At 48.2% G+C, this 27,849-nt stretch overlaps 2 protein-coding genes and 1 long non-coding RNA gene across 6 annotated transcripts in view; 2 read left to right on the top strand and 1 right to left on the bottom strand.

Moving 5' to 3' along the window:
- ERN1 (endoplasmic reticulum to nucleus signaling 1) overlaps positions 1-18,696 on the top strand; it is a 30,715-nt gene extending 12,019 nt beyond the window's left edge. The window contains exons 3-22 of one of the 2 annotated variants that reach the window (XM_071573938.1): positions 4,262-4,295; positions 5,270-5,342; positions 5,799-5,871; positions 6,909-7,031; positions 7,619-7,720; positions 8,417-8,678; positions 9,310-9,388; positions 10,024-10,186; positions 10,983-11,101; positions 11,422-11,613; positions 12,173-12,428; positions 13,148-13,238; positions 13,522-13,711; positions 14,191-14,290; positions 14,734-14,933; positions 15,133-15,280; positions 15,678-15,805; positions 16,354-16,477; positions 16,713-16,780; positions 16,973-18,696. In XM_071573938.1, the coding sequence (XP_071430039.1) occupies positions 4,262-4,295; positions 5,270-5,342; positions 5,799-5,871; positions 6,909-7,031; positions 7,619-7,720; positions 8,417-8,678; positions 9,310-9,388; positions 10,024-10,186; positions 10,983-11,101; positions 11,422-11,613; positions 12,173-12,428; positions 13,148-13,238; positions 13,522-13,711; positions 14,191-14,290; positions 14,734-14,933; positions 15,133-15,280; positions 15,678-15,805; positions 16,354-16,477; positions 16,713-16,780; positions 16,973-17,179 (2,732 nt within the window). In that variant the 3' untranslated portion in view covers positions 17,180-18,696. The remainder of the gene's footprint in view (positions 1-4,261; positions 4,296-5,269; positions 5,343-5,798; positions 5,872-6,908; positions 7,032-7,618; positions 7,721-8,416; positions 8,679-9,309; positions 9,389-10,023; positions 10,187-10,982; positions 11,102-11,421; positions 11,614-12,172; positions 12,429-13,147; positions 13,239-13,521; positions 13,712-14,190; positions 14,291-14,733; positions 14,934-15,132; positions 15,281-15,677; positions 15,806-16,353; positions 16,478-16,712; positions 16,781-16,972) is intronic. The other variant, XM_071573939.1, reaches the window with a different exon arrangement.
- On the bottom strand, positions 15,026-19,309 carry LOC139680918 (uncharacterized). Its single transcript, XR_011699435.1, has 3 exons — positions 15,663-19,309; positions 15,533-15,561; positions 15,026-15,261 (listed from the first exon to the last, which is right to left on the bottom strand). It is a non-coding gene; the product is annotated as an uncharacterized lncRNA (long non-coding RNA).
- Positions 19,178-27,725, top strand: LOC139680914 (sterile alpha motif domain-containing protein 9-like). Of its 3 annotated transcripts, XM_071573935.1 has the most exons (5): positions 19,178-19,235; positions 19,444-19,606; positions 20,823-20,979; positions 21,399-21,443; positions 21,995-27,724. In XM_071573935.1, exons 4-5 carry the CDS (start codon positions 21,413-21,415, stop codon positions 26,650-26,652), a joined length of 4,689 nt encoding a protein of 1,562 aa, XP_071430036.1. In that variant the 5' UTR covers positions 19,178-19,235; positions 19,444-19,606; positions 20,823-20,979; positions 21,399-21,412; the 3' UTR covers positions 26,653-27,724. The 3 variants fall into 3 exon arrangements, with proteins under 3 accessions (XP_071430036.1, XP_071430038.1, XP_071430037.1); XM_071573937.1 differs by lacking the exon at positions 20,823-20,979 and having other exon boundaries at positions 21,995-27,725; XM_071573936.1 differs by lacking the exon at positions 19,178-19,235 and having other exon boundaries at positions 19,402-19,606.
- The last annotated feature ends 124 nt before the right edge of the window (positions 27,726-27,849 follow it).

The raw sequence follows: 27,849 nt of genomic DNA, 5'->3' as shown, positions 1-27,849 counted from the left end.
GTATTTTACCAGATTACTGGACAGTCATTGTGTTACCAGGTTCCCAATAACTGCTGTGCTTCTGAATACACTTCTGGAGTTCTAGAATAGAACTTCCTAAGCCAGGATCAGTGTCCTTTGAAATATTTTCTCCTAGCACAATTATGTTGCAAATATTTTTATTAACAGAGGTGACTAAAGCTTTATTAACAGAACCTGTTCAGAAAGCTGAAGCTGGTGTGCACTGAACTGTAGGATTTTAGTGTGGGAATCAGTAACATAACCTGTCTTAGTGGAGGCTGCAGGAAAAACAAATTGGAAACCCATGGAAATACCTTTAGAAAACTCAATCATCTTCCTTCCAGCACTGGAGGGATTTACAGGAAGGTGTCCTGTCCCCACCACACTCTGGAGTTGTTTTGGCATCTCTGTTTGCTTAGTCTAGAAGGTGGAAAGGTTTTGGACAGGATTTCACACTGAAATCTTTGTGCAGGACATTGCAAAAGGTTGGCTTTTCCCCTGCTCCAGGGGCTGGCAGCCTGGGGGAGAGGGAGAGGTGTTTTATCCCAGCTCTCTCACCTGCTCTGTGTGAAGGGTTTGTGCTGGTGCAGGGCAGCCCCTGCTCTGCTCAGTGGTTCTCAGCACTGCTGGTGGTGTTGGAACAGACGGGGCTGTTGCAGGGAGTTACCCAGTCCCAGGGAGCTGCAGTTCAGGGAAATGTTGAAAGCAGGTGGTGTGTCAGTCCCAGCCTGTCAGCCCTGCAGTGGGAGCAGCTCAGAGATCAGGCCCCGCTCCCCTGACTCTGCAAGGACTTGTGTTTGCCCCACTGTGGAGCAGAACATGAGTTCAGGACCAAGAAACTCATCTTTTATTGTCTGTACTCAAGCATTGAAGACTTGTAAAACCTGGCACCAACTGATTAAACTCAAGATTCTCTTTTTATCTCAGAGCGAGTTCTTATTTCAAAACAAACTTTGAAATGGGGCTGGAACCACATGAAAGTGAACGTGAAGGGTTCATTGTCTGTCTTCAAAGGAGCTTTGCAGAGCTAAGACCTGAGTTCAGGATCATGAAAGTGTTAAGAAAGTTACAAAATTTACATCACCCCAGCAACTAAAAATGTAGAGAAATTGCATTGCAGGTGGAAGGTACTGGTGAGAGAATTCCTTCACTTCAGAAAACAACCTCCATTGGTCTGTGTTCACTCCTTGTGAACAGCCCATGTGTGGGGTTGAATCAGAGATCAATAAATGCCTTCTAACACTTGATACACAAACTTCAGTGTTGCAGGAACCCATCAGAGGGATCAGTGCTTTGGTTCCTGTGCTAAAAAAATTCCTGCTGCTTTGTAATAACTTCTTAATCTCTTCCAGACCCCTCTTTTTTATCACTGCTCATAAATCAAATTTCAGTTACTAAGAAGACAAGCAAAAACAGGATTTTGTCCCCTGTGGTGAAGCACATGAGATTGAAGACATGGTGCTAAGGAGAAGTTCAAGGCCTTTCTCATGAGAATTATGAGCAGCCTGGGGGTTGCCACAAGGCTTTCCTTCATGTCACCTGATGTCCAAGAGTGCCCCAGGAAAACCCACTGCAGGAGCTGAGACACATTCATGGGATTTCTGGCAAGTTTTGATAGAGGAAACCTTTGTTGATGAAATTGGAAGTTGTTCTAAGTGACATTTTTCCAGTAGGTTTCAGAAATACAAGTTGGGGGTAAAAGGTTAGTGCAAGTAAATATTGCACATACACAGATGTGTGTGTGTTCTTTTACTGTTTTGGTGGTCAGTAAAACCCTGGGGAGAGTCTCATGTCTTTGATATTATTGGAGCAGAGTGGAGCACTTTTTTTTGTATATAAAAATAAATTGCCCAGCCTTGGAAAATTAAGTGAAAACAAGTCATTAGCCCAAAACTGCTTTAATGAATTATTTTTGAGGCAGAGAGGGAGCTTATAGGGAGGCACTGGGGACCAGATTCCTGCAAATGTCATGGACAAACCAGGATCAGTTGCTAGAAAACATAATCTGCCTTCTGAAATTTCCTGTAATTGTTCAGGCTTTCCTGAGCATTCTTTGAAAACCCCTGCAATGCTGATGTGTTTGAGGAAATGACACTCCTGCTCTGCTGAGGGGTGTGTTGTGTTATGGCAGGGACTGAGCAGGTGGAGAGCTCGGGGCCCGATTCAAACTGTAGTAGTTTTATAGCATAATTCCATATAACAGCTCCACACTGCCACTTCATTCTGCAAATAAACAGTCCTTTTTTCAAATGAAAAGCTTCTAAGTTAATTCTAACAAGAATCTATTTTCCTGTGCTTTGCCCAGGCTGACTAGGATGTGGTTTTGAAGCAAATCTGCATTGCTGTCCTTAAAGGATGTGTGTGTGCAGTCGGTTCTCTCTGATGCCCAAGTGAGGAGGGGCTTGGGGTGGGGTGGGTGACCCCTGGCAATGGGCACAGTCAGGTCATTTTCTGAGCAAGTGGGACACTCTCGCTTCACCACGGGACCTGCACAGCTCATTTGGCTTTAGAAAACTCCATCATTTTCCCTCCAGCACTGGAGGGATTTACAGGAAGGTGTCCTGTCCCCACCACACTCCAAAGGCAAATGCTTTTGCCTTCAGCAAGGCTGGGGACATTTGCATTAAATCTGAACTGGGGCAGCTGCTGTTTGTCCTGATTTAGGATGCTGTTTCTTCCCCAAAACAAGGGGTGCTCCCTTCCCATGAAGCATTTCTGATTACAAACCTCCAGCCTGTGGTCTTTAATGCCTCTTTCTTCTTGCAGCTCATGTCACCCAGACTTGGGGATACACTGAGTGCATGAAGGTGGTGTCTGTTGCTTTCTGTGGTTCAGCCCTGCAGCTCAGCTCGAGTTCATCCACTTCAAGTGGGCAGCAGGTGCTTTTTTCTTGCTTGCTTTTCTTTAATACCAGAGAAATGATGTTTTAAGTCACCAAGAGTTGCATTAGGTATCATAAAACTTGTGGAATACTTGGAGGAAACACTGAGGAATAACTGACATTAGATCTGGAGTGAGGGGGTCCCTCTCCACACATCCTGAAACCACTTTCTTCACACAAGGGATAGGAATTAATTGCTTGATGTCGTCAATGGAACGAAGGTCTGACTAAGCAGTGTGGTCTGTAGAGGCAGATACAGAACAGTGAGTCACTCCTTTGTTTGAATGTTAATTATTCTCAGGGCCTTTGATGTGTGCTTGGGTTCTCAATGAATTAAATGCAGTTTATTTTGACACCTCTGAGGTTGTGTCTGGAGCAGTTTTTAGGCTTAAGGAGAAAAAAATGACACACGTGTAGTTATGTTTTGAACAAAGCTGCTCTGAGGGTGTTCACTGTTGTAAAAATAAATCAATGAAACACAGATAACACAGTGCTGTTACCCCTCCTGTCTGTCTCTGATACTCTCTGTGTGTGTCTGGGTGAGGGCTGTTTTGCTGTTTTCAGCTGTGTTGCAGCCAGAGCTCTGTTTGAGTGGGGAGTTCTTGTGTTTTTTCAATCTGTTCTGTAAACCCAGGGACATTCTTCTAGGAATTACCATCAAACCCAGCAGCTGGTGTCGTCCAGAGTGGTACAGACTCTGCAAGACCTGGCATGGACCCTGAGTTTCTTGTTCTTGTCTTGCTTAGCTCTGCAAATATCCCAGTGCTCTCTGACTGCCCAGATCTCTGCCAGTTTCCCAATCAAAGGCTCTCAAAACATGGTTGTTTTTGTTCTTATTTCCTTCCTCTTGCATCATGACGTTTGTGTGGAGACAGAAGGGGTGAAAACCAGTGTTTGCCTGGTCATCTTTCCTGCTCCTGCTCAGGCTCATTGCAGTGCAGTGGTTTGGTTTTCCCCGTGGAGGTGCAGCTATGTTGAGGATTGCATCCTGTGGACTCCCGAGGTACCTTCTGCCAATGTGCCCATCAATAAGCACACACATTTCTCTTGGGAATTGTAAAGTATGTCTGTAAATCAGGGTCCTTCTGTGCTGTTGGCATCAGGATTGACAATCCCATGAGCTGGGATTTTTTCAGGTCCCAGGTAGTAATTTTGAGGTTTGGCACGTGGGCAAAACCGAGCAAAGAATTTCAGGTTTAAAGTTTCTCAGGTGCTTTGTAGTTTCCCATTTTATGGACTGAGTTCCAGGAGCACAGAGCCTGCTGAGATGGCACTCCCCAAGTGGGCATCAGCCTTTCAAAACTGCTCCTCAGTGCTGTCCCTGGTGAGTGGAAGGGATTGATTTGCCCGTACTGACTGTGTCCTTTTCTGTGTGTGCAGATCCCGTGCTGCAGGTGCCGATACACGTGGAAGAGTAAGTGTTGCCTTCACCTCCTCTGCTGCTTGTTTGGTTCTCACTGACACCCTCAAACTGGGTTTGTTTGGACCCACATGATGTGTGTTCAGAGAGGCTGCAAACCTTGCAGGAGTCGGTTCAAGGTGGTTCCAGGAGCAGGTACAGAAAGGAGAGAATTAGGTACATACGGTAACTAAGGAGAAATGTGGTGTGTGCAGCCTGTTCTCTGCAGCCTCTTCTCTCTCTGGAGCCAGGAGAGGTGACTGTGCCACAGCTGAGAGCCGTGGGATGACAGACACAGCTCGGGGGGGACTCTGGCTTTGTGCTCCCCCCAGATAAAGACTGAAAATAGTGAAGCACAGGAGCCCACCCACGGCCACAGCCAGGCTCTGCAAGTGGCACCCCCAGCTGCACACTGAGGGGTCCCTCCAGCAGCCTCACAGTTAGTTCCCAGCTAAAATCAAAATCTGGGGCTTTAACTTTCTGTCTCTGAAGTCAGTGGTGACACCCTTTCTTTCTTGTGGTTTGTTCTGATCATAGAATGTTACACATTAGAGTTTGGGTTTGTGCAGTTTGGGAGGGGAGTTGCCTTTATCTCTCAAATTTACTTAGTTCTGGCAACTCTTTTATTGCTTCTTGCCTTCCTTCCTTCCACTCTCTCGTTTTGTTTATTTCTTTATTTCTCATTTTAATTCTGTGGCATTTAAAAGCATGCAGGTCTGGGCTGAAAGCTTTCACCCAGCTCATTGCCTTGCACATTTCAACCTTTGAAGTTTCAAATGCATTAGGAATCTTATGTTGTTGTTCTGCAACTTTGTATTTTTGAATTTTCACAGTTAATAAATGAAAGTTCAAAAACTGGGTAACAAAAAGTAAAAAACTGAGTGCTGGATTAACTCCTCTGCAAAGCCAGTGCTGAGCACAGTTGCTTTGCTGTTCTCTGAGAAGCACAGGGGGTTTCTTGTCATTTACAGTTGCTGCTTAAATCCTAGGCCAGCGTTTCTCCCAGACCCCAACGATGGCAGTTTGTACACACTGGGTGGCAAGAACAGCGAAGGGTTGACTGTAAGTGTTTAAATCTCTGCTGGGAAGTGCCCCAATCAGCCTCCACCTCTGCAGAAGGAAAACATTTCATTAGAGCACAGCCTTGGGATGGTCAGGGGTCATTTCTGCTTGAAAATACCAACACCACGTCTTGGCCACGTGTGTGACTGTTCTGTAACGTGCCAAAATAATGGTGGTGACAAAGACAATTGATGTGATATTATCCAACTAGTGAGTAATTTCTGTGTGATTTGATGTGTTATCCAAATACCAGATAATTTCTGTGTGATTAGATGGGAAAGGTGTCCCCAAAATCACAGCAGATGTGTCACACTGACCTGGCATTTTGAGTCCTCAGGTACTGCAGTGACACAAACAACCAATAAAACCGTGTCACCCTTTGCAGTGCAGGAATGTGAAGTCTGGCACGTCAGTGTGGATAAGCTTTCATTGTTTGTTTGTTTGTTTTTCCTCCAGAAACTTCCATTTACTATCCCGGAGCTGGTGCAGGCGTCTCCCTGTCGCAGTTCTGATGGGATCCTGTACATGGGTGAGCTCAGGTTTATCTCCTCTACATTGTAAGATGTTCAGTGACTACAGAACAGAGACACTTCCAGACAGAATTCATGGAAATTGGCTTTATTTTTGGTATTAATTATGGTTTTTCATAAACCTTTCTGAACGATGACAGAAAACCTGATAAATACAGAATTCAATGACTGTTTGAAGATTAAAACCCAACTGCTTTTCCTGAAGGAGGAAATGGCTTTTCTGAACAGGGAATAGCCTGTGTGGGGTTTTTTGGTTTTTGACATGCTGTCCCTTAACAAAATGTGACTTCTACTTAAAGTCTTCTTACGATAATAAATGACTTTGACTGCCAGACAATTAGAATTAAATGAGAAATCCCATTGCCACAGTCAGACAGCCTCCATTATCTGAGGCACAGTCACTTCATTTGTGCTACAAATAATAAATTTTTGGCTCACTCCCCCGACTCATTCTAATTGCAAATGGATTTGGGAGGAGAAAAGGAGAAGAAAGGGCAATTATTACTTATCAAAACAGTAAAATATGTGAAGATCAGGATGAATTTAGCATTGTTTGCTGTGAAATCCCCCCAAGGGCCAAGGGTACCTCTGGTTCTCCAATTGGTGCCTTTCCAGTAAAGGAGTGAAAAATATTTATTTGGAGCTTCTAAACATGTGTGGGTGTCAAAGACATTCCTGAGGTCGTGGCTCCTGCAGTGCCATGTCTGGCTGACATTCCTTAGTCACTTTGCAGGGTGACCTCCTGTCCTGCAGCACGAGCCCTTCAGTGTTGTCTGTGAGCTCTGTTAGATTGGACCAGTGTGGCAAAATCACCCAGCCAAGCACTTCCTGTTCTAAATATTGTGTTTGGGGTGGGTTTGGTCAGTGCTTGGGACTGGCCAGATGAAACTAAGCCTGACTGTGAGAGATTGTTTTATTAAAATGCTTTATTAGTGCCAAGTCCATGAGCCTGCTAAAGAAAAAAGAAGACTGAAAAGCTGGATGGAAGTGCAGTTTTTCCAACTAAATGGTCATGTGGCTTAAATTCTGATTTCAGGTAAAAAGCAGGATATTTGGTACGTGGTTGACCTCATGACTGGGGAGAAACAGCAAACCTTGACTTCCTCCTTTGCAGAAAGCCTTTGCCCATCGACGTCCCTGCTGTACCTTGGCAGAACAGGTCACATGCTTTATTTTCCTGTAGTTTATAAGAAATTGTGCATTTGAAACTTTAGGCTCATAACAAATGGCCTTGGGATCACTTCAGGTTTTTAAGTTTATTTCTTAGGAAAACTTCTGTAAATGATGATTTTAGATTGCACACAGAAGAATTAATAACTGTTTAGTGACACAAAGATGCTGGTTTTTAAACTTTGTCGATAGGTCTGTTATTCTTGTTGGCTGAGTGGCATTTGTGTCATATTTAAGAGTATTCCAGTGGCAGGTGTGAAGGGTTTGCTCTGTCACATACAGCTTTTGTAAAAGCTGGTTCAAGAAGATGGAGGTAGAGCACATGGAGACAGTGCAGGGTGTGAAACAGCTGCTGAAGTGGGACCAGCACCACAGAGGTGCTGAGCAGCCAGGAGGGATGAGTGTTGCAGAGCTGGTCTTTAACTCCTCTATGAATGTGCTCCCTGAGACAGGACTGGGGGGAAAACGAACTGGCAAGGGCAGTGAGTGGTGTTTGAGGAGTGGCTCAGAGCTGAGGGCAGTGATTCTATTCTCTCATAGGTGTTTTTGCTTCACAGACTGTGTGTTTTTTAACAGAGTACACCATCACCATGTATGACACCAAGAAGAAGGAGCTGAGATGGAATGCCACCTACTTTGACTATGCAGCTACTCTGCCTGATGAAGACATAAAATACAGTAAGAATTTAATTGCTGTCTCCCCCCTGCACTGGGGTTTTGTGTACAGGTTTTGTCTTATCATCCCTGGAGGTTTTTCAGCTGAGCTTGGCCGTGGCACTGAGTGCCATGATCTGGTAAAGGGACTGGAGTTGGACCAAGGGTTGGACTTGATGATCTTGAAGGGCTTTTCCAACCCAATCCATTCTATGATTCTGTGATTCTGTGGATGTGGCACTGAGTGAGAATCCACCACATCTTGATCCAACCCTACTGTGATCACTCCATGCCCTGGGCTGGTGATCACAGTGGGGTTGGATCAAGGGTTGGACTTGACGATCTTGGAGGGCTTTTCCAACCCAATCCATTCTATGATTCTGTGATTAACAAGTGGTCTGATTTTTGTGCAGTCAATCCCTTTCTGCCAGTTTTTATCCTTCACATACTGCAGTATTTAAACCCTGTTAGGTAGCTCCAGATAAACTGAGTCTAAGAAGGTGCAGCTCTTGAATGTGATTCCTTAAAATCCAGTGAGAACTGTCAGGAGAGGCAGCAAGGCTGAGCTGTGGTGCACTCAGAGCAGTGCCTGCAGTGCTCTGGGATGGCAGCCAGGTGTGACAGAGGCTTTGCTGTCCTGCTGCTGTGCATGGCAGGTGTGCTGGGCAGGGGGCACAGCCGTGCTGGGTGCTGGCAGTGATGGGTGTGTGTGCCCTGCAGAGATGTCCCACTTTGTGTCCAACGGGGACGGGCTGGTGGTGACGGTGGACAGCGAGTCAGGGGACGTGCTGTGGATCCAGAACTACGAGTCCCCCGTGGTGGCCTTTTACATCTGGCAGAGGGAAGGGCTGAGGAAGGTCCTGCACACCAACGTGGGCATCGAGACCCTGCGCTACCTGACCTTCATGTCCGGGGAGGTCGGGCACATCACCAAGTGGAAATATCCCTTCCCAAAGGAAACAGAGACCAAGAGCAAACTGACGTGAGTGTGACCCTGCCCTGTCTCACTGCCCCTTGGGCAGAGCCCTGGCACAAAGCCTTGTCCACACACACTCAGGCAGGGGTTGTGCCACGAGCTGCAACATGGGGAAAAGAACACGTAAAGTCAGCTCTAGTTCTCCAGCTGCTGTTTGATACAATACTTGATGTTTTACTGTGTAAAGTCAGAGACCAAACCAAACAATTTATCGTAAACTTTGGTTATACACACGTAAGTGTATATTCCTAAGCTTTTCAGGTGTTCTGTGTTGAATAGTTTCTCATAATGTGAAATGAAATTGTTTTTCCTAACATGAGTCCTTTGGCAATTTGAAAATGGTGCACGGAATTTTGGCAAATGCCAGTTATGGAGAAATGCAGAAACAGGACATGAGTTATGTCAGAGCAGTAAGTGCTGTGACTAATGAACTAACAGTGCTTTCACAATTAGTAAGAATTGCTTCATAGTACAGCAGCACCTCAAACAATGCTACAGACCCAGGCTGTTCAGGATACAAATCCTGATGGTTTGGGAAGCTCCTGGGTTTGTTGTGCAGGCCTGTGCTGCCCGGGTTTGTAGCTGAGATGGTGGAAGCTCCACCTGCCTGTTGCTAACCCTGCCTGTTTCCCTGCAGCCCAACCCTGTACGTGGGCAAATACTCCACCAGCCTGTACGCGTCGCCCTCCATGGTGCACGAGGGGGTCACTGTCGTGGTGAGTTGGGAGCTGAACACAGGGCTCAGGTGGAAACAGACATAAAATATGGCAAATTAAAATAGCAAATAAAACACTGGAGACTGTACATCTGCAGACATTTGGGTTTATTGCAGATTGCTGTCAAGAAATGCATAGTAAGTTAAGGATTTCCTGAAGCAATTAATGGTGAGCCCCAGAATGCATGGCCATGTTTCAGAAATCATTTCAAGTGCTGCAAAGCAGTGACTGCAGCTCCTCAGCTGTGCCAGGCAGGCTCAGTAACCTGAGGCTGCTGCTGTCGGTGGTGCTTTGTGGCTCATGTTAAAATTGCTGGTTTGTTCATCAGAGTAACTCCCCACAGGCAGGAAACTGCATCACAGTTTTGTGGCTGCAGAGGTAGGAAATACAGATCCTGTTTAGGAAAAAAAGGGGGGAATAATCTCATCTCCCAGGCAACACGTCCCTGAGGAGGTCCAATGTCCAAGGCTGTGCAAGCAGCTGCCGAGGGCAGAATGGCCGTGTTTGCTCACAGGGACTTTGCTGCTGGCAATCTTTCCCTGCCCACCCATTTGACCTCCAGTTTTTGATTTCCTTGCCTATTTAAATACTACAAGGTCACAGTGCCAGTAACTGCAGCAATCCTGTCCCTGCAGCCCCGAGGCAGTGCCATCCCCCTGCTGGAGGGGCCCAAAACAGATGGAGTCACCATCGAGGACAACGGCGAGTGTGTCATCACCCCCAGCACGGATGTGAAGTTCTCAGGGAGGCTGAAGGACAAGCACAAGCTCAACTACTGGAACGACTGGCTGTTGATAGGTGTGGGAGGCCTTGCCTGGCCATAATTACCGAGTTCTAGCCATAGTGTCTAACTTGTCCTCATTTGCATATGAATTAATGTGTTTGAGTATCCCACTGGGTACTGTTTTCCCCAAGGCTCAGTGACAGGTGAACAGTGCTTAGCTCCAGTTGTGCAAAGTTGATTGTTGTTTATTTGCCCCTTCCCTCAGAGAGGACTACAGGTAATTTATTCTTTCCTGGAAATACTGGACTCTTACTTTCATTCTCATCATAGGGATCAGACAGTCAGTCCTGTGTTCCCCATTTTACAAAGGGATTAAAACACAGGCTGAAGAATTCTAAATGTCAACCTGTCCCGTGCATCCCAAGTCCCCACATTTTGTAATTGACTTTTCAGGGCATTTATAATTTTGCTTCAAAAATGAGGAACTGTCTGAAGCTCAGTTTTTAGCGATGCCTGTTTATGATTAAGTGATGTAGGAGCTCTGGGGCAGGAACAGTGGGCAACTTTCAGCTTCTGTAGGTGCCACCTTTCCCTTCCCTTGATCCCTGTCCTTGTTAAGTCTCACTCCTGCAGTACAACAGCCAGTTCCCTTGGAGTTTCTATTCCTCTGCAGCCTCTGTGCTGAGGGACCCCTGCCCTCCATTTCCCCCCTTTTCCTTTCCTGCTCCTTACAACATCTTATTTTCTGATGTTCTAAAGCCTTTTGTAAATCAGTCTTAAATGTGCTCTTCAGCAAAGATAGTGAAATTAAAGATATCTTTCCTAAGAAAAAGACAACTTTCTATTTCAACAAATATATTTTATTTAAAGGGCATCATGAAACACCACTGTCTGCCCCTACAAAGATCCTGGAGAAATTCCCAAGCAACTTACCAAAGAGGCCTGAAAATGTGATTCCAGCTGACTCTGATAAAGCCACCATTGAAGAGGTTTGTGATGAGAATAATTATCTTACTGGATGATAAAATATAAGGGAGTAGAAGTTGGGGAAGGACATGGGTGGAAAGCTGATGGCATTGCTGCCTATTTTTTGTGTCAGATTCCCACGTACTTAGCACACAACATCACTGGTGTGATGCTGTGTCATTTCCTTGTGTCAGAATTAAGGCTTTCAGCTGCTTTTTCCTTTTCCCCACATGCAAAACTTTGACAGGTTTAGAAATGGCTCAAAATGATGCAGCAGAAAGCCTGGATGTAAATGCCCCGTCCCCACACTGATCCTGAGCTAACAGAGCTTTCCTGGCCTCAGGTCATTGACATCGTGGGAGGTTCCTCCCCAGAAGTGCCTCCTGCTGCCCCCCAGGACATTGAGGAGGCTCCTGCCCGGCCCGGCCCACGGCCCGAGGCTGCCGTGGACTCCATGCTGAAGGACATGGCCACCATCATCCTCAGCACCTTCCTGCTCGTGGGCTGGGTGGCCTTTATCATCACCTACCCCATGGTAATGCTGGCCTGGCCTGCTGTGCTTTTGGGTGGAGGGACAGTCAGGAACACTGCACAGCCAAGAATGAGACAGGGGCTGGTCACACACTCCAGGGGTTTCCCCCTCCCTCACAGAGGTGCAGGGGGCAGCAAAGGCTACAAATCTGCTCTAGCAATGATTTCTTTGGGTCAGGTCTGGAGAGCTTTATTTTTCCATCTATCAGGTGTGAGTTTTGTAGGTGTTACTCTTTTCAAACAAGATCTTAACACCGTTGGCTTCACTCCTCTCTTCCTCTCCTGTCTTAACACTGTCAGGTTTTCCAGGTTTTGGATCAAAGCCTTTATCCCTGTATGGTTTAAAAACACCTGGTCAACTCAGTAATAACAGCTTTTGCCATATTAACCAACCCATGCGATTTCAGAATGAAATTCAGACCAGGAGTGAACGTTCTCCCCTCTCTGGGGCCAGCAGGGACGTGGCAGGGGAGTTTTGCTCCCACCTTTTAGATGCCACTGCCCAGTAGCTGTAGGGCTCCCTCGTGTGACCTGTCAGATCTTCACGAGGCCCTTTCTCGCAGAGTGTGCACCAGCAGCAGCAGAGGCAGCATCAGCTGGAGGAGAAGATCCAGCTGTTGCAGCAGCAGCAGCTGCCCTTTGTGGCCCCCGGGGAGCTCCCTGCCGAGCCGGAGTTCCTGGACGCGCCGTGCGGGCGCACGGAGAGCTCTGGGGGCAGCTCCCCAAACCTGTCCCCGAGGGCCTCCAACCACTCCGCCTATTCCAGCGTCTCCACCTCCGACGGCGGGAGCTGCCTCTCCACGGAGCAAGAGGAGGGAGGTAAGGGAGACCCAGTGGGGGTTACTGTGTCTCTGTTTGCCCAGTCTGTGGGATGATACACTGAAATAGTTATTGGTGATTCTTCATGCCTGAAAAGAACCGTCCTCCCCACTCAGTCTGGCCCTCTGCCCACCCTGGGGCACCTGACCCTCTGCAGGATCATTGGCTTTCCAGGAACAGCCAGATGAGGGGCTGTGCTGCCCATGGCAGTGTGTTCTGTACCCTGTAGCCATTCTAGGGAGAGATTCATTTAAATAAAAACACACACTGTGATGATTAACTGGAATGCAGAACTAAGGATTAGGCAGCACAGCCTGCCTGCCTTCCTGCCCGGGGTGCCTGTGCACTCATTTGTCCCTTCAGGGGTTGTTCAGGGAAACTGCCACTAAACCCACATCTGTAACTGTCAGTCAGCACTTCCTAAATTCAACATCTCTAAACTGTTGCTGACAGCCCCTCATCTCTCACTGCCCTGAGCCATGATCTTTGCAGACCTCATGTCAGGTGTTGTTTATAAATGAGTTTTGACTCTCCACATTGGATCATTTGGTCACCACAGAGTATTTGCCTCCTCAGTGTGAGAACCAACGTGGAGATATTAATTTGCTTTCATCATCTGTGTTAAACATGAGCAAAGAGACCTTTACAGACTGGACTCAGTTGAAAAGGGCTGCCTTGCCCCATCCTAGACCAGTCCTTGCTTCTCTTTTCTTGTTCAGATGAAGGTACAAGCCGAGTGATAGTTGGCAAGATTTCATTTAACCCTAAAGATGTACTGGGACATGGAGCTGAAGGGACGATTGTTTACAGGTAGGAGAGAATGTGTGCATTATGAATATTGTGTTTGCATTAGGTCCTTTTAATTTCTTTTTTTATAAATGCCCTCGCATAGCTAATATGAACAGGAATTAAACTTTTTGCCTGTTTCTGGGGTACTCGCATGCATTTTCTTCACTAGCAAGGCTTTTACTTCACTTCCCCAAGAAGCGTTCGCTGCCCAGACACACCTGTTTGCAGAGCAGCAGCCCCTGCGCAGGCCTCGGCCCCGCTGTGGCCGCTGAGGGGCCGCTGTGCTTCCCCTCCCTGCCTGCAGGGGCACGTTCGACAACCGCGACGTTGCGGTGAAGAGGATCCTCCCCGAGTGCTTCAGCTTCGCGGACCGGGAGGTGCAGCTGCTGCGCGAGTCCGACGAGCACCCGAACGTGATCCGGTACTTCTGCACGGAGCGGGACCGGCAGTTCCAGTACATCGCCATCGAGCTGTGCGCCGCCACGCTGCAGGAGGTGACACGGGGCCCGCGCTGCCCGCGGCGGAGCTGCTGCTGCTGCAGGGCTGCCACACATGGCAGATGTGCCACTCCCTCCCACCGTCACCTCTGTGCCAATCCCACACTCCCAGAACGGGGTGTTTGCAGACCCTTAGGAAGACATCCCTATCCCTGTACCGAGTTAAGCTCCCACACTGTTGTCTTTTGATTTTGTCCTTAACGGGAAGAGCTTCTTTCTAGTCCTCCTCCTCCTCCTCCCAGCCTCCTACCAGAGACCCTCAGGACTCTCTGGCCTTGTTTCTGGAGCACAGTGCTACAGAATTCTAGCTCTGAATGAGAGATCAGCACCTTCAGCCAAACCCAAGCTCTTTTTGTGCTATCAGCCAGCACAGTTTACCCTGTTGAACCTTGCTGGGGGGTGAAGTGCATGGATTTACTGCCAGTGCAGCTGCTGAGCAGTGTTGGGGCTGACTCTGGTGTTCTTCTCTGTTGCAGTATGTTGAGCAAAAGGCCTTCAGCCACCATGGCTTACAGCCCATCACTCTCCTGCAGCAGACAACGTCTGGGCTGGCCTACCTGCACTCCCTGAGCATTGGTAAGAACAGCTCTCCTTTCAGGGCTGCAGGAGGGGGACATTTTCTTACCTGGAGAAAGAAGAGCAACTGGTCTGGTGCTGGTCTCCCCACCTGGCCTAGTGGAAGGTGTCCCTGGCTATGGCGGGGGCTTGGAATGAGATGGTCTTTAAAGGTCCCTTCATACCCAAACCATTCTGTGGTTTGACACGGGCTTTGTCCCTGTAACATTCTGCTGTCCTGGAGTACCAAAACTGGCCCTACTGTTTGTGCAGGGTGGTGCATGTTTGGGATACAAGTCTATAGAACATGAGAGCCTGTGGTGATGGAGTAAAAAAAGTGATGGGCCTCTACCAAAGACAGTCATTTGAAGTCAGGCCTGGGGTTTAAGGAGTGGTGGCTCAGCCTTGCGAAAGGTTCCTTTAACTGTGCACAAGTAGCGTTGGTAATCAGGTGTTTGTAACAGTCCACAGGGACCTGAAGCCCCACAACATCCTGATCTCGATGCCCAATGCCCACGGCAGGGTGAAGGCCATGATTTCTGACTTTGGGCTGTGCAAGAAGCTGGCAGTGGGCAGGCACAGCTTCAGCCGCCGCTCGGGCGTGCCGGGCACCGAGGGCTGGATCGCCCCGGAGATGCTGAGCGAGGACTGCAAGGAGAACCCTGTGAGTGTGTCCCTTCCCCAGGAGCAGCACAGACCCCACGACAGGCTGGGCTTGGTGCCTGGGCCTTCAGGCTGCCTGCAGTGTGCCATTCTGGGAATGTCCTTCTGCTCTTAGACCCAAAATAACCACCCTGTGGTGATGATCAGAGACTTCAGGGGGAAAAAGCATGTCCTTGCTCTTAGAGGTTGTTTATTTGCAGACATACACCGTGGACATCTTCTCAGCTGGCTGTGTCTTCTACTACGTGGTGTCGGAAGGTGGCCACCCCTTTGGCAAGTCCCTGCAGCGGCAAGCCAACATCCTGCTGGGAGCATACAGCCTGGAGTGCCTGGATGCAGGGACACACGGTGAGCACAGCACACCAGAGGGTGCTAAATGCCAACAGAGATGGCAGAACCACGGCCCACAGGAGTCCCAGCCCGGCACTGGTGAGAGCTGCACTCCCAGCCAGTCCCCCAGAGCATATCTGGGATGTGCAGTTGGGAACCCTCCAGGCTTGGGTGTGAAGTTATTTCCTGTATTTAAACTGGAATACTCTGAGTCTCTGAGTCAACCCTTCTGCCTTTCTGTCACTGCCCAGCATTTCTGTGAGGACTCACCTGAGCTAGCAGGGCAGCAGGAAGTCAATCTGTGAAGTGCAGAATATTGTAAAGTACAAAATACTGCATTTTCCTACAGCCTAAGAATGTAGGGAAAATAAAATCAAAGTAGTAAAATAAGTTTCCCTACCCCTTTTCCTTGCAGAAGACATAGTGGCTCGTGATTTAATAGAGCAGATGATAAACATGGACCCTCAGAAAAGGCCGTCTGCCAGCTGTGTGCTGAAACACCCCTTCTTCTGGAGTTTAGAAAAACAGCTCCAGTTCTTTCAGGTTTGTGATGAACTTTTCTCTCCTTTCAGTTCCAGGACTCCTGTAGACTTTGTTCAGGTCTTGAATTCAGCCTCTCCTTTGTGCCTGTTTGAGGTCATAGAACCCCCAGCCTTTCTGTGAGGAGTAAAGCAGCAGAGTTGTAATACCTGGGGCTGCTCCTGAGAACTTGGCTTAGTCTCACAGCAGATCTTTTACGGGGGCCAGAACGTGATGTGCCCACCTTTCCTCGGGGTGAGGACGGTCTCCAGCAGCTACAGAACACACAGAGGACGTTGTCAGGGGGTTACACTAAATCCTGATGGTGGGATGGGAACTGGCTGGGGACCTGAGGCTTTTCCAGCCTTATCTCCTCTGTGCTAAAACATCTTTGGCAGATGGTGAAACAAATAATCCCAGAAATCTCTGTATCCTGTTGCCAAGCACTGTGGGGGGTGAAGTGGAATCCCAACTTCATTACCAGGACAGGTTCTAATTGGCAAGGAGCAGCAATTTGAAATTGTTGGGGAAAGCTTGGAAATAAACCTAGAAATAAACTGAATGTCTTCCAGGATGTCAGTGACCGGATAGAGAAAGAAGCTTTAGATGGTCCAATAGTCAAGCAGTTAGAAAGAGGTGGAAGAGAAGTGGTGAAAATGGACTGGAGAGAGCACATCACTGTTCCTCTTCAGACAGGTAATGGACAGAACTTTTCCAGAGAGGAAGGGAGTTACTTGCTGTTCTGTGTGCCGGGACAGGAATGGAAGGATAACACTGGCTCAGTTTTGGCACATGACCTTTACTTGCCACTAAAGTATTTCTTCAAATTCAAGACCATGTTTGTGTTCTGAAAATCACCTACAAGGATCTGTGGTGTGGGCACACACCCCAGCAACTAAAACTGCATCACAGCACATCATTTCTCTTACAGATCTTCGAAAATTCAGGTCCTATAAGGGAGGCTCAGTCCGGGACCTTCTGAGGGCGATGAGAAATAAGGTAAAGGTCTCCTGTCCCTCGGCAGCACAGCCACCATTTGGTGCCAGCCTGGGCCATCCCTTGGTCTGGGCACTGAGCTCCTGCACGACAGAACAGGTCACCTTGTCAGGAAGATCAACAGCTCTGCTTACAAACACTCCTTGAACACAAACCCTCTGGCTGAGCCTTTCCCTCCTCTGTTCTCCTCCACAGAAGCACCACTACCGGGAGCTGCCTCTGGAAGTGCAGGAGACCCTGGGCTCCATCCCCGATGACTTTGTGTGCTACTTCACAGCTCGGTTCCCTCGCCTGCTCCTGCACACCTACCACGCCATGCACATCTGCTGCCAGGAGAGGCTGTTCCACCATTACTATGCTGAGGACTCTGCAGAGCTGAGCCTGGCAGGGGACACTGTTTGAGAGGAGAGGGATGGAGCTTTCTTCTCTGGGACCAACATTCCAAGCACAGGCCTACCTTTAGCAGGGAAAAGGGGGATCAAAGAGCTGAATTCTCTCTCTTTGAAAACACCAAGCTTCCAAAAAGTGCCTTGTACCTGTGGCTGTGCTGGATCAGGAGGTGGTGGGAGCCCAAGGAGCGAGTGGCAAAGCAGGTGAACCCTGGGCAGGGAGTCAAGGACTCCAAGGCAGTTCTCAAGACTGTGGAAGTGGAGAGCAATAGCTGGATATATCCATCACCCAGTATCCCTGTACTATATGTGATTCTGTAACTGATGGGGTTTACTACAAAAAGAAAAAAATCAAAATACAGTGATTGAAATCATATAATTGCTAAGGACTGGGATCTGCAAAAGGAGCCCTTTGGTTGTAGCAAATGATCTGAACCTGCCATTGCACTACTGCCACGTGAGGCATTAGGCACACCAGTGACTGTGAAGGGAATCATGTCTGATTATCCAAAGCAGTGTGAAAGTACCACTCCTGTTCAATCAGCACTACCCTGGGAAATTAGTCCCTCATACTTGAGCAGATACAATGAAGTTCTAAAAAATACTGACTTGAAAAATCAGCTCAAGGTTTACCTACTTTGCAAACAAGCCTCATTTAATATCAACCAGTATTGACAGAAGAGCTTGAACAGTCCTGGAGCTGCATTAACGGTATCTGAGTGGGTCTGCACAGGAACTGCAGAGAGCAGCGAGAGGGCCCCTCTCTGGTCAGAAAGGGCTGCCAGGCAGGGAGCCAGAGGTGAGAGAGCCCCGGGGAAAAGCAGCTGAAGAGGAAGCAAGGAGAGCTGTCCAAGCAGTGAAAGCAGGGCCGTGCCCCAGGGGTGCTGTGTGGGCTGGCGGTTCCACCCAGGGCAGCCCCTGCTGGGTGTGTGAAGGTGCAGCGTGTGATCCACCGGCCCTGAAGCTGTGACAAAACATCCTCTGTGCAGGGAGTGAAGTGCTGAGTTCTGGTGTAACTGGCGTGTTCTTTTGCTATGTATTTATTTAATGTATTTATATTTATTTAATTTTTACTACAAAGTGGTATCGAATCCAAGTGGTACAAGTCTGGAGAGTGCCAAATCAGTCTTAATCAGGTTTGTGTTTAATCACCTGATAACAACTGGAAGAGGAAAGTGATACTGTATCTTTCAATGGGATTAATTAAAGGAGAAATTACAAAGTGGGAATTTGTATGACTGTGCCATTGTGTCTTAAACTATTCAATTATTGCCAGTGATATGAATGATTGGGTGCATACAGCTCCTTTCCTGGAGCTGCTTTACGGGAGGTTTTTTCCTGGTTTTACAATGTATGAGAGCAATTTACCTGAGATGCCAAACTGTGCAGGTTACATGTTTCTAAAGCTTGAAAAAATAATGGTAATTTTACCTAAGAAAATTCAAAGCCTATTTCGTATTTTTATACTTCTCATGTAAAGTTCTTTTATAAATCTACTAAATAAAGACTTGTACTCAGATTAAAACCCCACAGCTTTTAGTGGCCATGTGTGTCTGTGGAGCTCAGCTGGTGCTGCCAGAACTGGGGCTGGGGCAGTGAGGGGGGTGGAGGTGATGCCTGGGCAGCCTGTGCTGCCTCCCTGCAGAGGGGACTCGTGCCTGGGTTTGGAGCCTGCTGAAACCACTCCCTGCCTCCTGCTCATCCAGGCTGGGGCTGCAGCGCAGGAGCCACACGGAGTTGTTGGGCTGGGGTGAACATGGAGCCTCCTGCAGGCCCAGGAGCCTGTTTTGTTACTCTGACATTCCCCAGGCACCATCACCTCGTGCTGGAGGCTGAGGCAGGTGACTGGGTAAGATAAAATGGCTGCAAGAATTTGCATTGCTGTGCAGTACAGAGATAGCCACAAACAAAAATTTTTGGGAGGAAACTAAGCTGGTAACTAATCACGTGCTTTACAGGAAAAGAAAGCCACAACCTGCCTGGGCCCTGGTGGTGCGAGGGCTGAGGAGCCTCTGGTGTCTGACCCTGCCAACCTCTCCATACTGCCCTGATGAGCTGGCCTGGAGCAGGTGGGGAGCTGATACACAGGGCAGTAAATGGGCTGGACCTGATGGTTTGAAAAACGAAATAAACCCACCATACCACTTCCTGATCATACCTGGTGGGGCTCAGGGTGCTGGTTGAGTCACAGGGGCAGCACCACCCTGCTGAGAGGGGGTGGAGACCTGGAGCTCATCAGGACTGTTTGTTTAAAGCAGTTTCCTTTTTTCTTTCCAGAAACTCACAGAAGCGCTGTGGAACACACGTAGTGCTCAGACCGCAGCAGGGTCTGGCAGAGCCTGGCACCGCAGCCTGGACCACCTTCCCTCCCTCCTTCCTTGCAGGTTCCTTCATTAAAGGACAGCACTGGAGACCTCCCGTTACCCGCGGGCTCTGCAAGGTAAGCCCTCCCTGTGCGCGTCCTGCAGGCGCTGGGGCTCATTCCAGCCTAGCACGTTACTCCACTGGTAGAAGGGTTAAGGAAAAGAGAGGCTGTCCCTCCACTGCCACCCGGACATCCCACCGGGGTAGGAGCCGCTCGGCAGCGCCAGGGGGTGGGCACAGACACCTCTGCCCGCACCTGCCCACCCGAGCACACACGGGGGCTGCAGGGACCGCGACCCCACTGCTGCCCCCGGGTGGGACCAGGGGCTCCTCCCGCTGCCCTGCCCAGCCCAGAGCTCCCAGGGCCCCCCGGAGCACACACAGGGCTTGCCCCCGCGTGGGATCAGAGCCGGGTGGGATCAGGGGCCCCTCCCGCTGCCCTGCCCATCCCTGCCCAGCCTCCATCATTTCTATTCCCCGCCAAGTTTCGTTTTCGCTTCCTGACGTCAGCTGTCACAGGAGGCTGTGCCACAGGGACAGGCGCGGGAGGGAGGGCAGGGAGGAATTCACCATAAGCCACCCCTGGAAGGTGACCAGAGGCACTGAAAGACCACTATTTCAGGGGCATTTTTAGCCCTCTTTCTTGGGGAAGGCTGCACCAAGTGTCACTGGAAATGTCCCCCACCATTTTCCCAACCAGTCTGTTCACGCGGACTCTGGGGATCCCCTCACACCTCCAACAGGCTGTCCCCCAGAGCCCCCTGCCCACACCAGAGCCAGGTGCCTCACCTACACCAGGCTTCTCCAGGGCTCACTGGGGTAAATGTGCATTTACTCCACTTTTTTCTAGCATTCCTTATCTTCCCAGGCCCAGGATCTCCCCAAACCCCCTTACCTTTAGCTGAACTCACCTCCTGCCAAACCGTGGTCCTGGGGAGCTGGTGCTCATCTCCTTCCCTCAGTTACCACCCTCACATTGCAGAGCAGGTGTGGAGCTTGCACAGTCCCCCGAGGTGCTGGTGCTCGTGTCCTTCCCTCGCACTGCAGGGCAGGTGTGGAGCTCTCACAGTCCCCCGAGGTGCTGCTCCTCCTGCCCTCACCCTCCGGGCTGTGGGCGGCCCGGCTGCAGCACCGTGAGCTGCAGGGAGCCAGCAGAGCTGAGGGCTCACCACCGACAGCCTTTTGCTGGGACCTTTGCTCACTGGGCCGTGGGCTGGTGGGTGGTTACCCCTGACGTGTGAGTCTCTCGTGCTGTGATGCTGAGCAGGGTATTTAACCTGTTCCTCCTGCAGTGCAGAACCAGCTGTCCCTGCCGCCACCTGGCTCTGAGCCCCTGGGAATGGAGGCTGGGCATGGAGGGGACGTCAGGCCTCAGGCAAGGACACTCTGCTGAACATGAACGCCCCTGCTGGGTTGGGCAGTGAGCTGAGCTGCTGCACAGGGGCTTTGGTAAGCACCAGAACAGACATGGAAAAAAGTGGGAGAGAGGGAGAGTGTACCCAGAAAAAAGGGAGTGTGAGGGAACAAATGGCTGGGAAGGCAAAGTGAGAAAAAGCAATAAAAAGCAAGGGATGGAAGCTGGGGATACAGTGGGGGGGGCCTCCTTGTTCCCAACATCCAACAAGCTGTTGGGGGGGCTCAGGCAGCAGCACAAGCTCCTCCAGAACCCATTTCTTTCACACCATGTGTGTGTCAGCAGCACCAGCAGTGCAGGTGCACAGAGGCAGCACAGCCAGGCTCTTAGAGGTACAGACATGACCTTGGACCAGACAGGTGGGGAGAGACAGGGAGCATTCCAAAGTCAGCCTGAACTAACACAGGAACCTTAACTGTCAATCTGAAGACAGGTTTTTTTTTTCCCCCTCTAGGATTTTGTGCATTAATGGAAAGACTTCCCTCACCCAAAACAATGGGTATGTATTGCTTTCAGAAAATTTGTACTTTATATGTAGCAATTTGCCTTTTATTATCTACATTTCAAGGATTCCTCCCTAGTGGAGAACTAATCAGTACTCTTAGCATCATCTTAGGGTTTGTATTGATGCCACCTTCATTCAACAAAAAATAATCAGGCTCAAGTGGGTAAATCATCTGCCCAAACCTGTCCAGTTTAGAGAATCCAGCCCTGTCAGTTCCCATGACCCTGTCACATCATTCATTCCCTGCAAACCATTGGGGTTATTTCCATGACTGCTGTTGAGGATCATTTCCAAACCTCCTTTATAGTTTCCTGCTTTGCTGATTTATTAGTTTTGTCCCATTGCTTAGGAGTGCTTCTCATTGAGGTTAAGGATGCTCTGTCATCAGAGCTGACATTTGAGAAGCTGAGACACTCTCACTGTGACTGGTAGAGAGACACTAACCCAGCATTCAGCGTGGCCAGTTTTGCAGGGAATGTGATGCCTTGTCAAGCAGGTTGACACGTCTTTAGTTTATGTTACTAACACACAATTTAAACTGCCAGATTACAAAACATTACCTGTGAATGCCTGGGATGAGAACCACGTCAGATGTTGGCTGGAGTCTACTGGAATCAAGAAAGAGTATGTAGAAAAACTACACGCAGAGGAAGTGACAGGCCCAGCACTAATGGAACTGGATGAGTCTTTCCTCAAAGACATAGGTATGAAGAAAGGCCAAATCCAGATCTTAATCCACAAGAGAAATGAACTTCTGCATCTCCAGGACAATGCCCAGCAAGCCAAGAATTCCAGCAGCAGAACGCCCGACAGAAGGGAGGCACAAACAGGTGCAGAGACTGCCAGCAATGCCCCCACTCCCAGCACGGCCCGGGGAGGCAGCTCTGGTGCCACAGGTACAACCAGTGGTGCCAACACAGCTCCTCCCACTTCTGGCAAGATGCAAAGAAGCAAAAAGTCCCAGCTCCAAAGTTCTGCAGAAGTGTTGGAGCTCAGAAACTGCCGACCCTTCAGAAGTCAGGATGCTGATTTCAAGTATGTGAAAGACACAGTTCTTGCTCCAGAATCAGGAGTCAATGATTTAATCATTCCTTGCCACGAATACAAATCTTTTGCCATTGCAGCAGAACTGAACAAAGATCAACTGCAATCAAAATTTGCCTCTGAAGTGATAAGATTTGCTTCAGCCTGCATGAACATTCGAACAAACGGCACCATCCATTTTGGTGTCATGGACAGTGTTGAGGACAAGGGCTGGAAACACGGACAGATCGTTGGCATCAAGGTGAGGAAGCGAGAAGACTACGTCGATGCACTGGATTTGTACATAGAAAAATGCTTTTGTGACAATTTACAAGAAATTGCAAGGAAATGTATTCACCCACCCGTTTTTGTTGAAGTGATTTCAAAAGACTCTGAGGAGCAAAGATTTGTGGTGGAGGTTGACATTGAGCCAACAGCCATCCTAGTGAAGAAGAGCTGTTTCGAAGTGTACTTGCCAAAATACAACGAAAGCAGCCGTAAGGTGATCCTGACCAAAGAGCCAGCTCTCTTCCAGAGAGTGGGAGCCAAGTCTGAGCCTGTCCAGCGCAACAGACTCACTGCTTTCATTCAGGCTGTGCAAGACAGGGATGCTCAGAGGGAAACAGCTGAGCTCTCCAGCACACAAGCACACACAGAAATACCTCAAGATTTAGGGAGAAAGTTATCAATTCTATTGAATGATGGCAAAAGCTACATGGATGATTCCCTGCGGTACATCCTTGTCACCAACAGATGTGAACAGGATAATCTGAACTACATCAACTTTTTAATGCACTTGAACATTTTCTGTGTCTTTGACTTTGATGAACATTCCAGTGTCTCAGGGCTGTACAGCAAGTACAAAGAGCACCATGAAGCAAGTTCTTATTTTTTACAGGATTTTTTCAATGAAATTAAGACTGATACCCGTCCCTCTCAGAAACTGTTCGATCAGACCAGCTGGATATTCTGCAACGGGCGCAGTGACTTCCTCGGGGATGAGAAACCTTGTGATGAAAACACATGGATTAGAACAAAGAAAAAGTACCTCAAGAAAGTGATTACTTGTATCTGTGAGGAAATCTTGCCAGAGAGGTCTTTCATTGTGCTTTTCCTCCTGCTCTCACCAGTGCAGAAACCACTCGTGGACACTTTCCAGGAATTCTACAGCGAGATGAATGGCACGGAGTACATCATTTGCATTGCAGAGTCCAGAGAAAACTATGGAAAGTGGGCTAATTTAGCTCAGGCATCCTGCAGCATTGAGACACTGGAACAACGCAGCATTGTGGGCATGAAACTGAGCCACGTGGATGCCACTGTCCAAGCAATGCTGCCTTGCACAGCCCAGCCCAGACACCTGCCTGTTTCCACGGGAGGGGTGTGCACACTCCCCCTGCGGGAGGAAGAGAAACTCTATTCCCTGGAAATCCTGTGTGCTGACCAATGTGATGATATCAAATCCAACCACTGGACTGAAAAAAAGATACAAGAAACAGAACAGAATTTTTACCGAGGGAGAAAAATCACCTGGGAAAACTTGTGGCTTGCTGACAGAAGGCTCTGTGGGGACATCATCGAACGTGAGGCGTGCAAGGAAGCCAGCAAACTCCTGGATGGCATTTTGCGGGGCAGTGCCCTGAACTACCCTGTGGCCAAACTAAAGATCTTTCACCACCCTGGAAGTGGTGGAAGCACAATAGCACGGCAGGTTCTGTGGAAAAGCAGAAAGCACTTCAGATGTGCTGTCATCAAGACCTCATACCCGCCTTCAACCGTTTGTAGCCACGTGCTTGCACTCCGAGATTACGAAGAGAGAGAAATCAGTCACCGGTTCCCTGTGCTCCTCCTGATCGAGGATTACGACGACGAATACTTTGAAGAACTGCAGATCGAGTTAGTGGAGGCTGCAGCGACCAGGAAAAGTAACATCCCCAAACCTTACTTCGTCCTCGTGTGCTGCAGACGATGCAATGACCCTGAAAGGCGCTGCAAGGCTTCTCCACTGGACACAGTTGCTGTCACTCACAAGCTGACAGAGTCAGAGAAAAGTCTGTTCAACACCAAACTCGAAAAGCTGAAGCAGAAAGATGTCAGGCCAGAGTTCATACTTACCTTTGTGCTGATGTGCGAGGAGTTCAACGCCACGTACGTGTCAGACCTGGTGGCACACATCCTGCACGGCATAGACCTGCACTCTCGGGACACCTGCCTGATGCGCTACGTGGCTTTGCTGAACTGCTACGTCCCCGACTCCTACGTGTCCCTGTCGCACTGTGAGGCCTTTCTGGGGCTGGGGGCGTACACAGAGAGCAAGTTAAGAGCTTATGATTTCAAACATCGCCTGAGTGAACAAGCAAGGATGATTTTTATCGAGCTAAGTACCACTTACATTTCATCTGTGCGGATCATACACTGCCTGGTTGCAAAAGAAATTCTGCATCAGCTTTCAGGGAATGAATCCCAAAGTCAACTTGCAACAACTCTTCTTCAGGAAAAGACACTGTTTGAAAACAGATTTGGACGAGAAGAATTCATAAAGTTTATCAGACATCTGTTCATTCGACGTGATAAAAGAAGCAGGGGTGACAATACTGACACTCTCTTCTCCCCGTTCATTGAACATGTCTGTAAAGCTGAAGACTGTGAAAAAGCTATTGCAGTTTTAAAAGCTGCATATGAACTCCTTGGAAAAGACCCTTTTTTTGCCCAGCAGCTTGCCAGACTAAATTACAGCAATGAAAAATTTGAAGATGCAGAATACTGGGCAAGGGTTGCAAAATCTCATTTGCCAGGTGATTCTTATATTTTAGATACAGAAGGTCAAGTCTACAGGAAATGGTTTAGTTTCACTGTGGATAAAATGACAGAGGAGGACACCCCTGAAAGGATCATTATGAAGACAGAGATTGCTCTTAAGGCTATGAAATGTTTCAGGGCTGCACAACAGGCGGCGAAAGCAGAACGTGAGACTATGAACAACGCTGGCTATTTTGGAGAGGTAGAGGTGGGCTGTCGTCTCCTTCGGTTCCTGTCCACAATCCCTGTATTCCACAGAAGTGCAGAGGGGGAGTACACTGAGCTTGTGAAATACCTCACCACAGATTACATTCCTGAGGAGATACGAAGAACGTGGGGGAGGCTTCACTCCCGGCTGAAGGGTCTGCGCCAGAACCTTTACAATGCTCTGGAATGGATTTCAGACGACCTGAGTTATTTCCAAACAGATAAAAACCAAGAGAAGGATGATGAAAACGATGAAAAGGAAGAACAGATTTATAATCCCAGAAAATGGCTGAAAAGACAGTCTGAGGTATATGCCAAGTTCTTCATCTCAGCATCACTTATTGAGGAGAGCAACAACGGCCCCGAGAGCCAGTTGATCAGACGCATGGGTATTTATAAGAGTGGGGGAGGAAATGTCACCACTATCCTGTCATTCTTAACAGACAAGAAAGAGAACAGGTCAGCTGAAAAGCTAGAAAGGATCCTTAGTTTCTACACAGAAAACCCACTGAGGGACAGGCTGGAGGACAACGACCTGATCCATTATATTTTGTGCCACATCACACTGGCCTGCTTAGCACCGGGCTCAGCCAAACTCCTGCCACTGCAAATGCTTCGGGAGCTCAGTCTGAGATTCTTCAAAGCAAAAAGGCCATTTCCAGCAAGTGCCTATTTTTTGCTTACCCTGCTGTACTGGCCAGATGAGGCACTAGACAAAGAACCTAATCCAGATAAAGATGAAATTCTAACTTCAGCCCTTCAAACCCTGAAACATTTGTATGACATCAAGATGAAAAATGTCCCTACCAGAAAGAAAAGAATCTACACCCACTTCTTTCTGGGAAAGGGTTATGGGTTAAGTAAGATTGTGCACAAAACTAAAATTGATAAATTAATTATGGGATCCTTAGATGAGAGGAGAATGAAGTGGCTACATGGAACTGTGTGGAATATCCAGACAATTCGTGAGAATCTCAAAAGAGTTTCTGGCTGGACCAAGGACAGGAATTTGTTCATCCGTGGTCACGTGAAGGACCTTCGTATCTTGCCTCTCCACTACGAGTCAGTGCCCTCTGGAAATGAAAATGTGACCTTTTATTTAGGCTTTTCCTTTAATGGGCTTGTTGCTTTCAACATTGAGGTTGCAAACGATGCCACCTGCAGCAGGGCCTGAGGTGGGCAGGCCTGTTCCAGCACACGCCGCGAGTGGCACAAAAATGGCACTGCCCTGGGAGCACCACGGAGCAAGAAAACCACAACTAACTGTTGGCAGCCTACCAGGAAAGTGCACATCCAGACAAGCCTTTGATAGTTCTGGAGTTACAGAAAGCAAGATTTCAAACTTAAGACAGCAATACTTGCTGTCAAAAACTATTTCTCTTCCTCTCAATATTTGGAGAACTGAGCTTTGGAATAAAACAGGGATAGTGTGGATTCCTTTCCTCTCAGCTCATAATTTCTGGGTGGTCTTGATCAGTAACAGAGTTTGTCCTGTGTAACATTTTTCTACTCAAATCAGGAGCAGAAACGTGACCTTCACCACATCCACTGCTCTGGCTGTGACACCCTTGGTCACTGACACACCCTGTGGATGAAATAGAGCCACCCATCAACTGCAAAGTCAGTATCCAGTAGAGAAGCAAATTTTAAAGCTGACTTGCAAACATCAGAACTGATTAAAAACAGGTCTCAAATTTTATCTAACTCCATTGCTCTCTGTGTAATTACCTCATTAGATGTATCTGTATCTGGGGTGGGGGCAGACACACCAGCAGTTTCTTAAGACATGGATAACATATTATTTGTAAGCAGTTATGAGTCCATAGTCCAAACATTTCCTGCACTTGATAAAATGTTTTTACATTATAAGAAATGTGTACAGAGTAAGGGACTCAAATTTACATCCATGCTTTGAAACATTTAAAGGAGTTTATTTTTCAGCACTGTTTACAATGATCATGTCACAGTCAGTTTCTGATAATAAAACTGCCTGAAATTGTTCTTCTGCATTGTTTGACAAGATATTGTTACTATTGCCAGAAAATCTGCCATATACCTTTTTTATCTAATAAACATCCTCTATGAAGAATTACCATTTCTACATGAACTTTATAACCCTACCTGAAGATGTAGTTCTAACAGTAGCAAGGAATGAATTGCTTTTCCAACTTCAACCAAGATCAGGACACAGTCAAGAACTGCAAAAGGAATTGCAAGCCATGGTGAATTCAGAAGAAATAGGATGAAACCAAAGCTTATCACCCAGTCTGAGCCCCAGGGAGCAAAACCAATTGCCAGGGGCAGAGGAGCTGGAGGGCCAGGGAAAGGCCCCTCTGCCCCCCAGCTCTGACACAGGGGGATGTTTGAAAGG

Source organism: Pithys albifrons, chromosome 19 (genome assembly GCF_047495875.1).
Source record: "Pithys albifrons albifrons isolate INPA30051 chromosome 19, PitAlb_v1, whole genome shotgun sequence".
Taxonomy (NCBI): Eukaryota; Metazoa; Chordata; class Aves; order Passeriformes; family Thamnophilidae; genus Pithys; species Pithys albifrons.
Note: the sequence above shows the minus strand (reverse complement) of the source record. Positions and strands in the feature narration are given on the sequence as shown.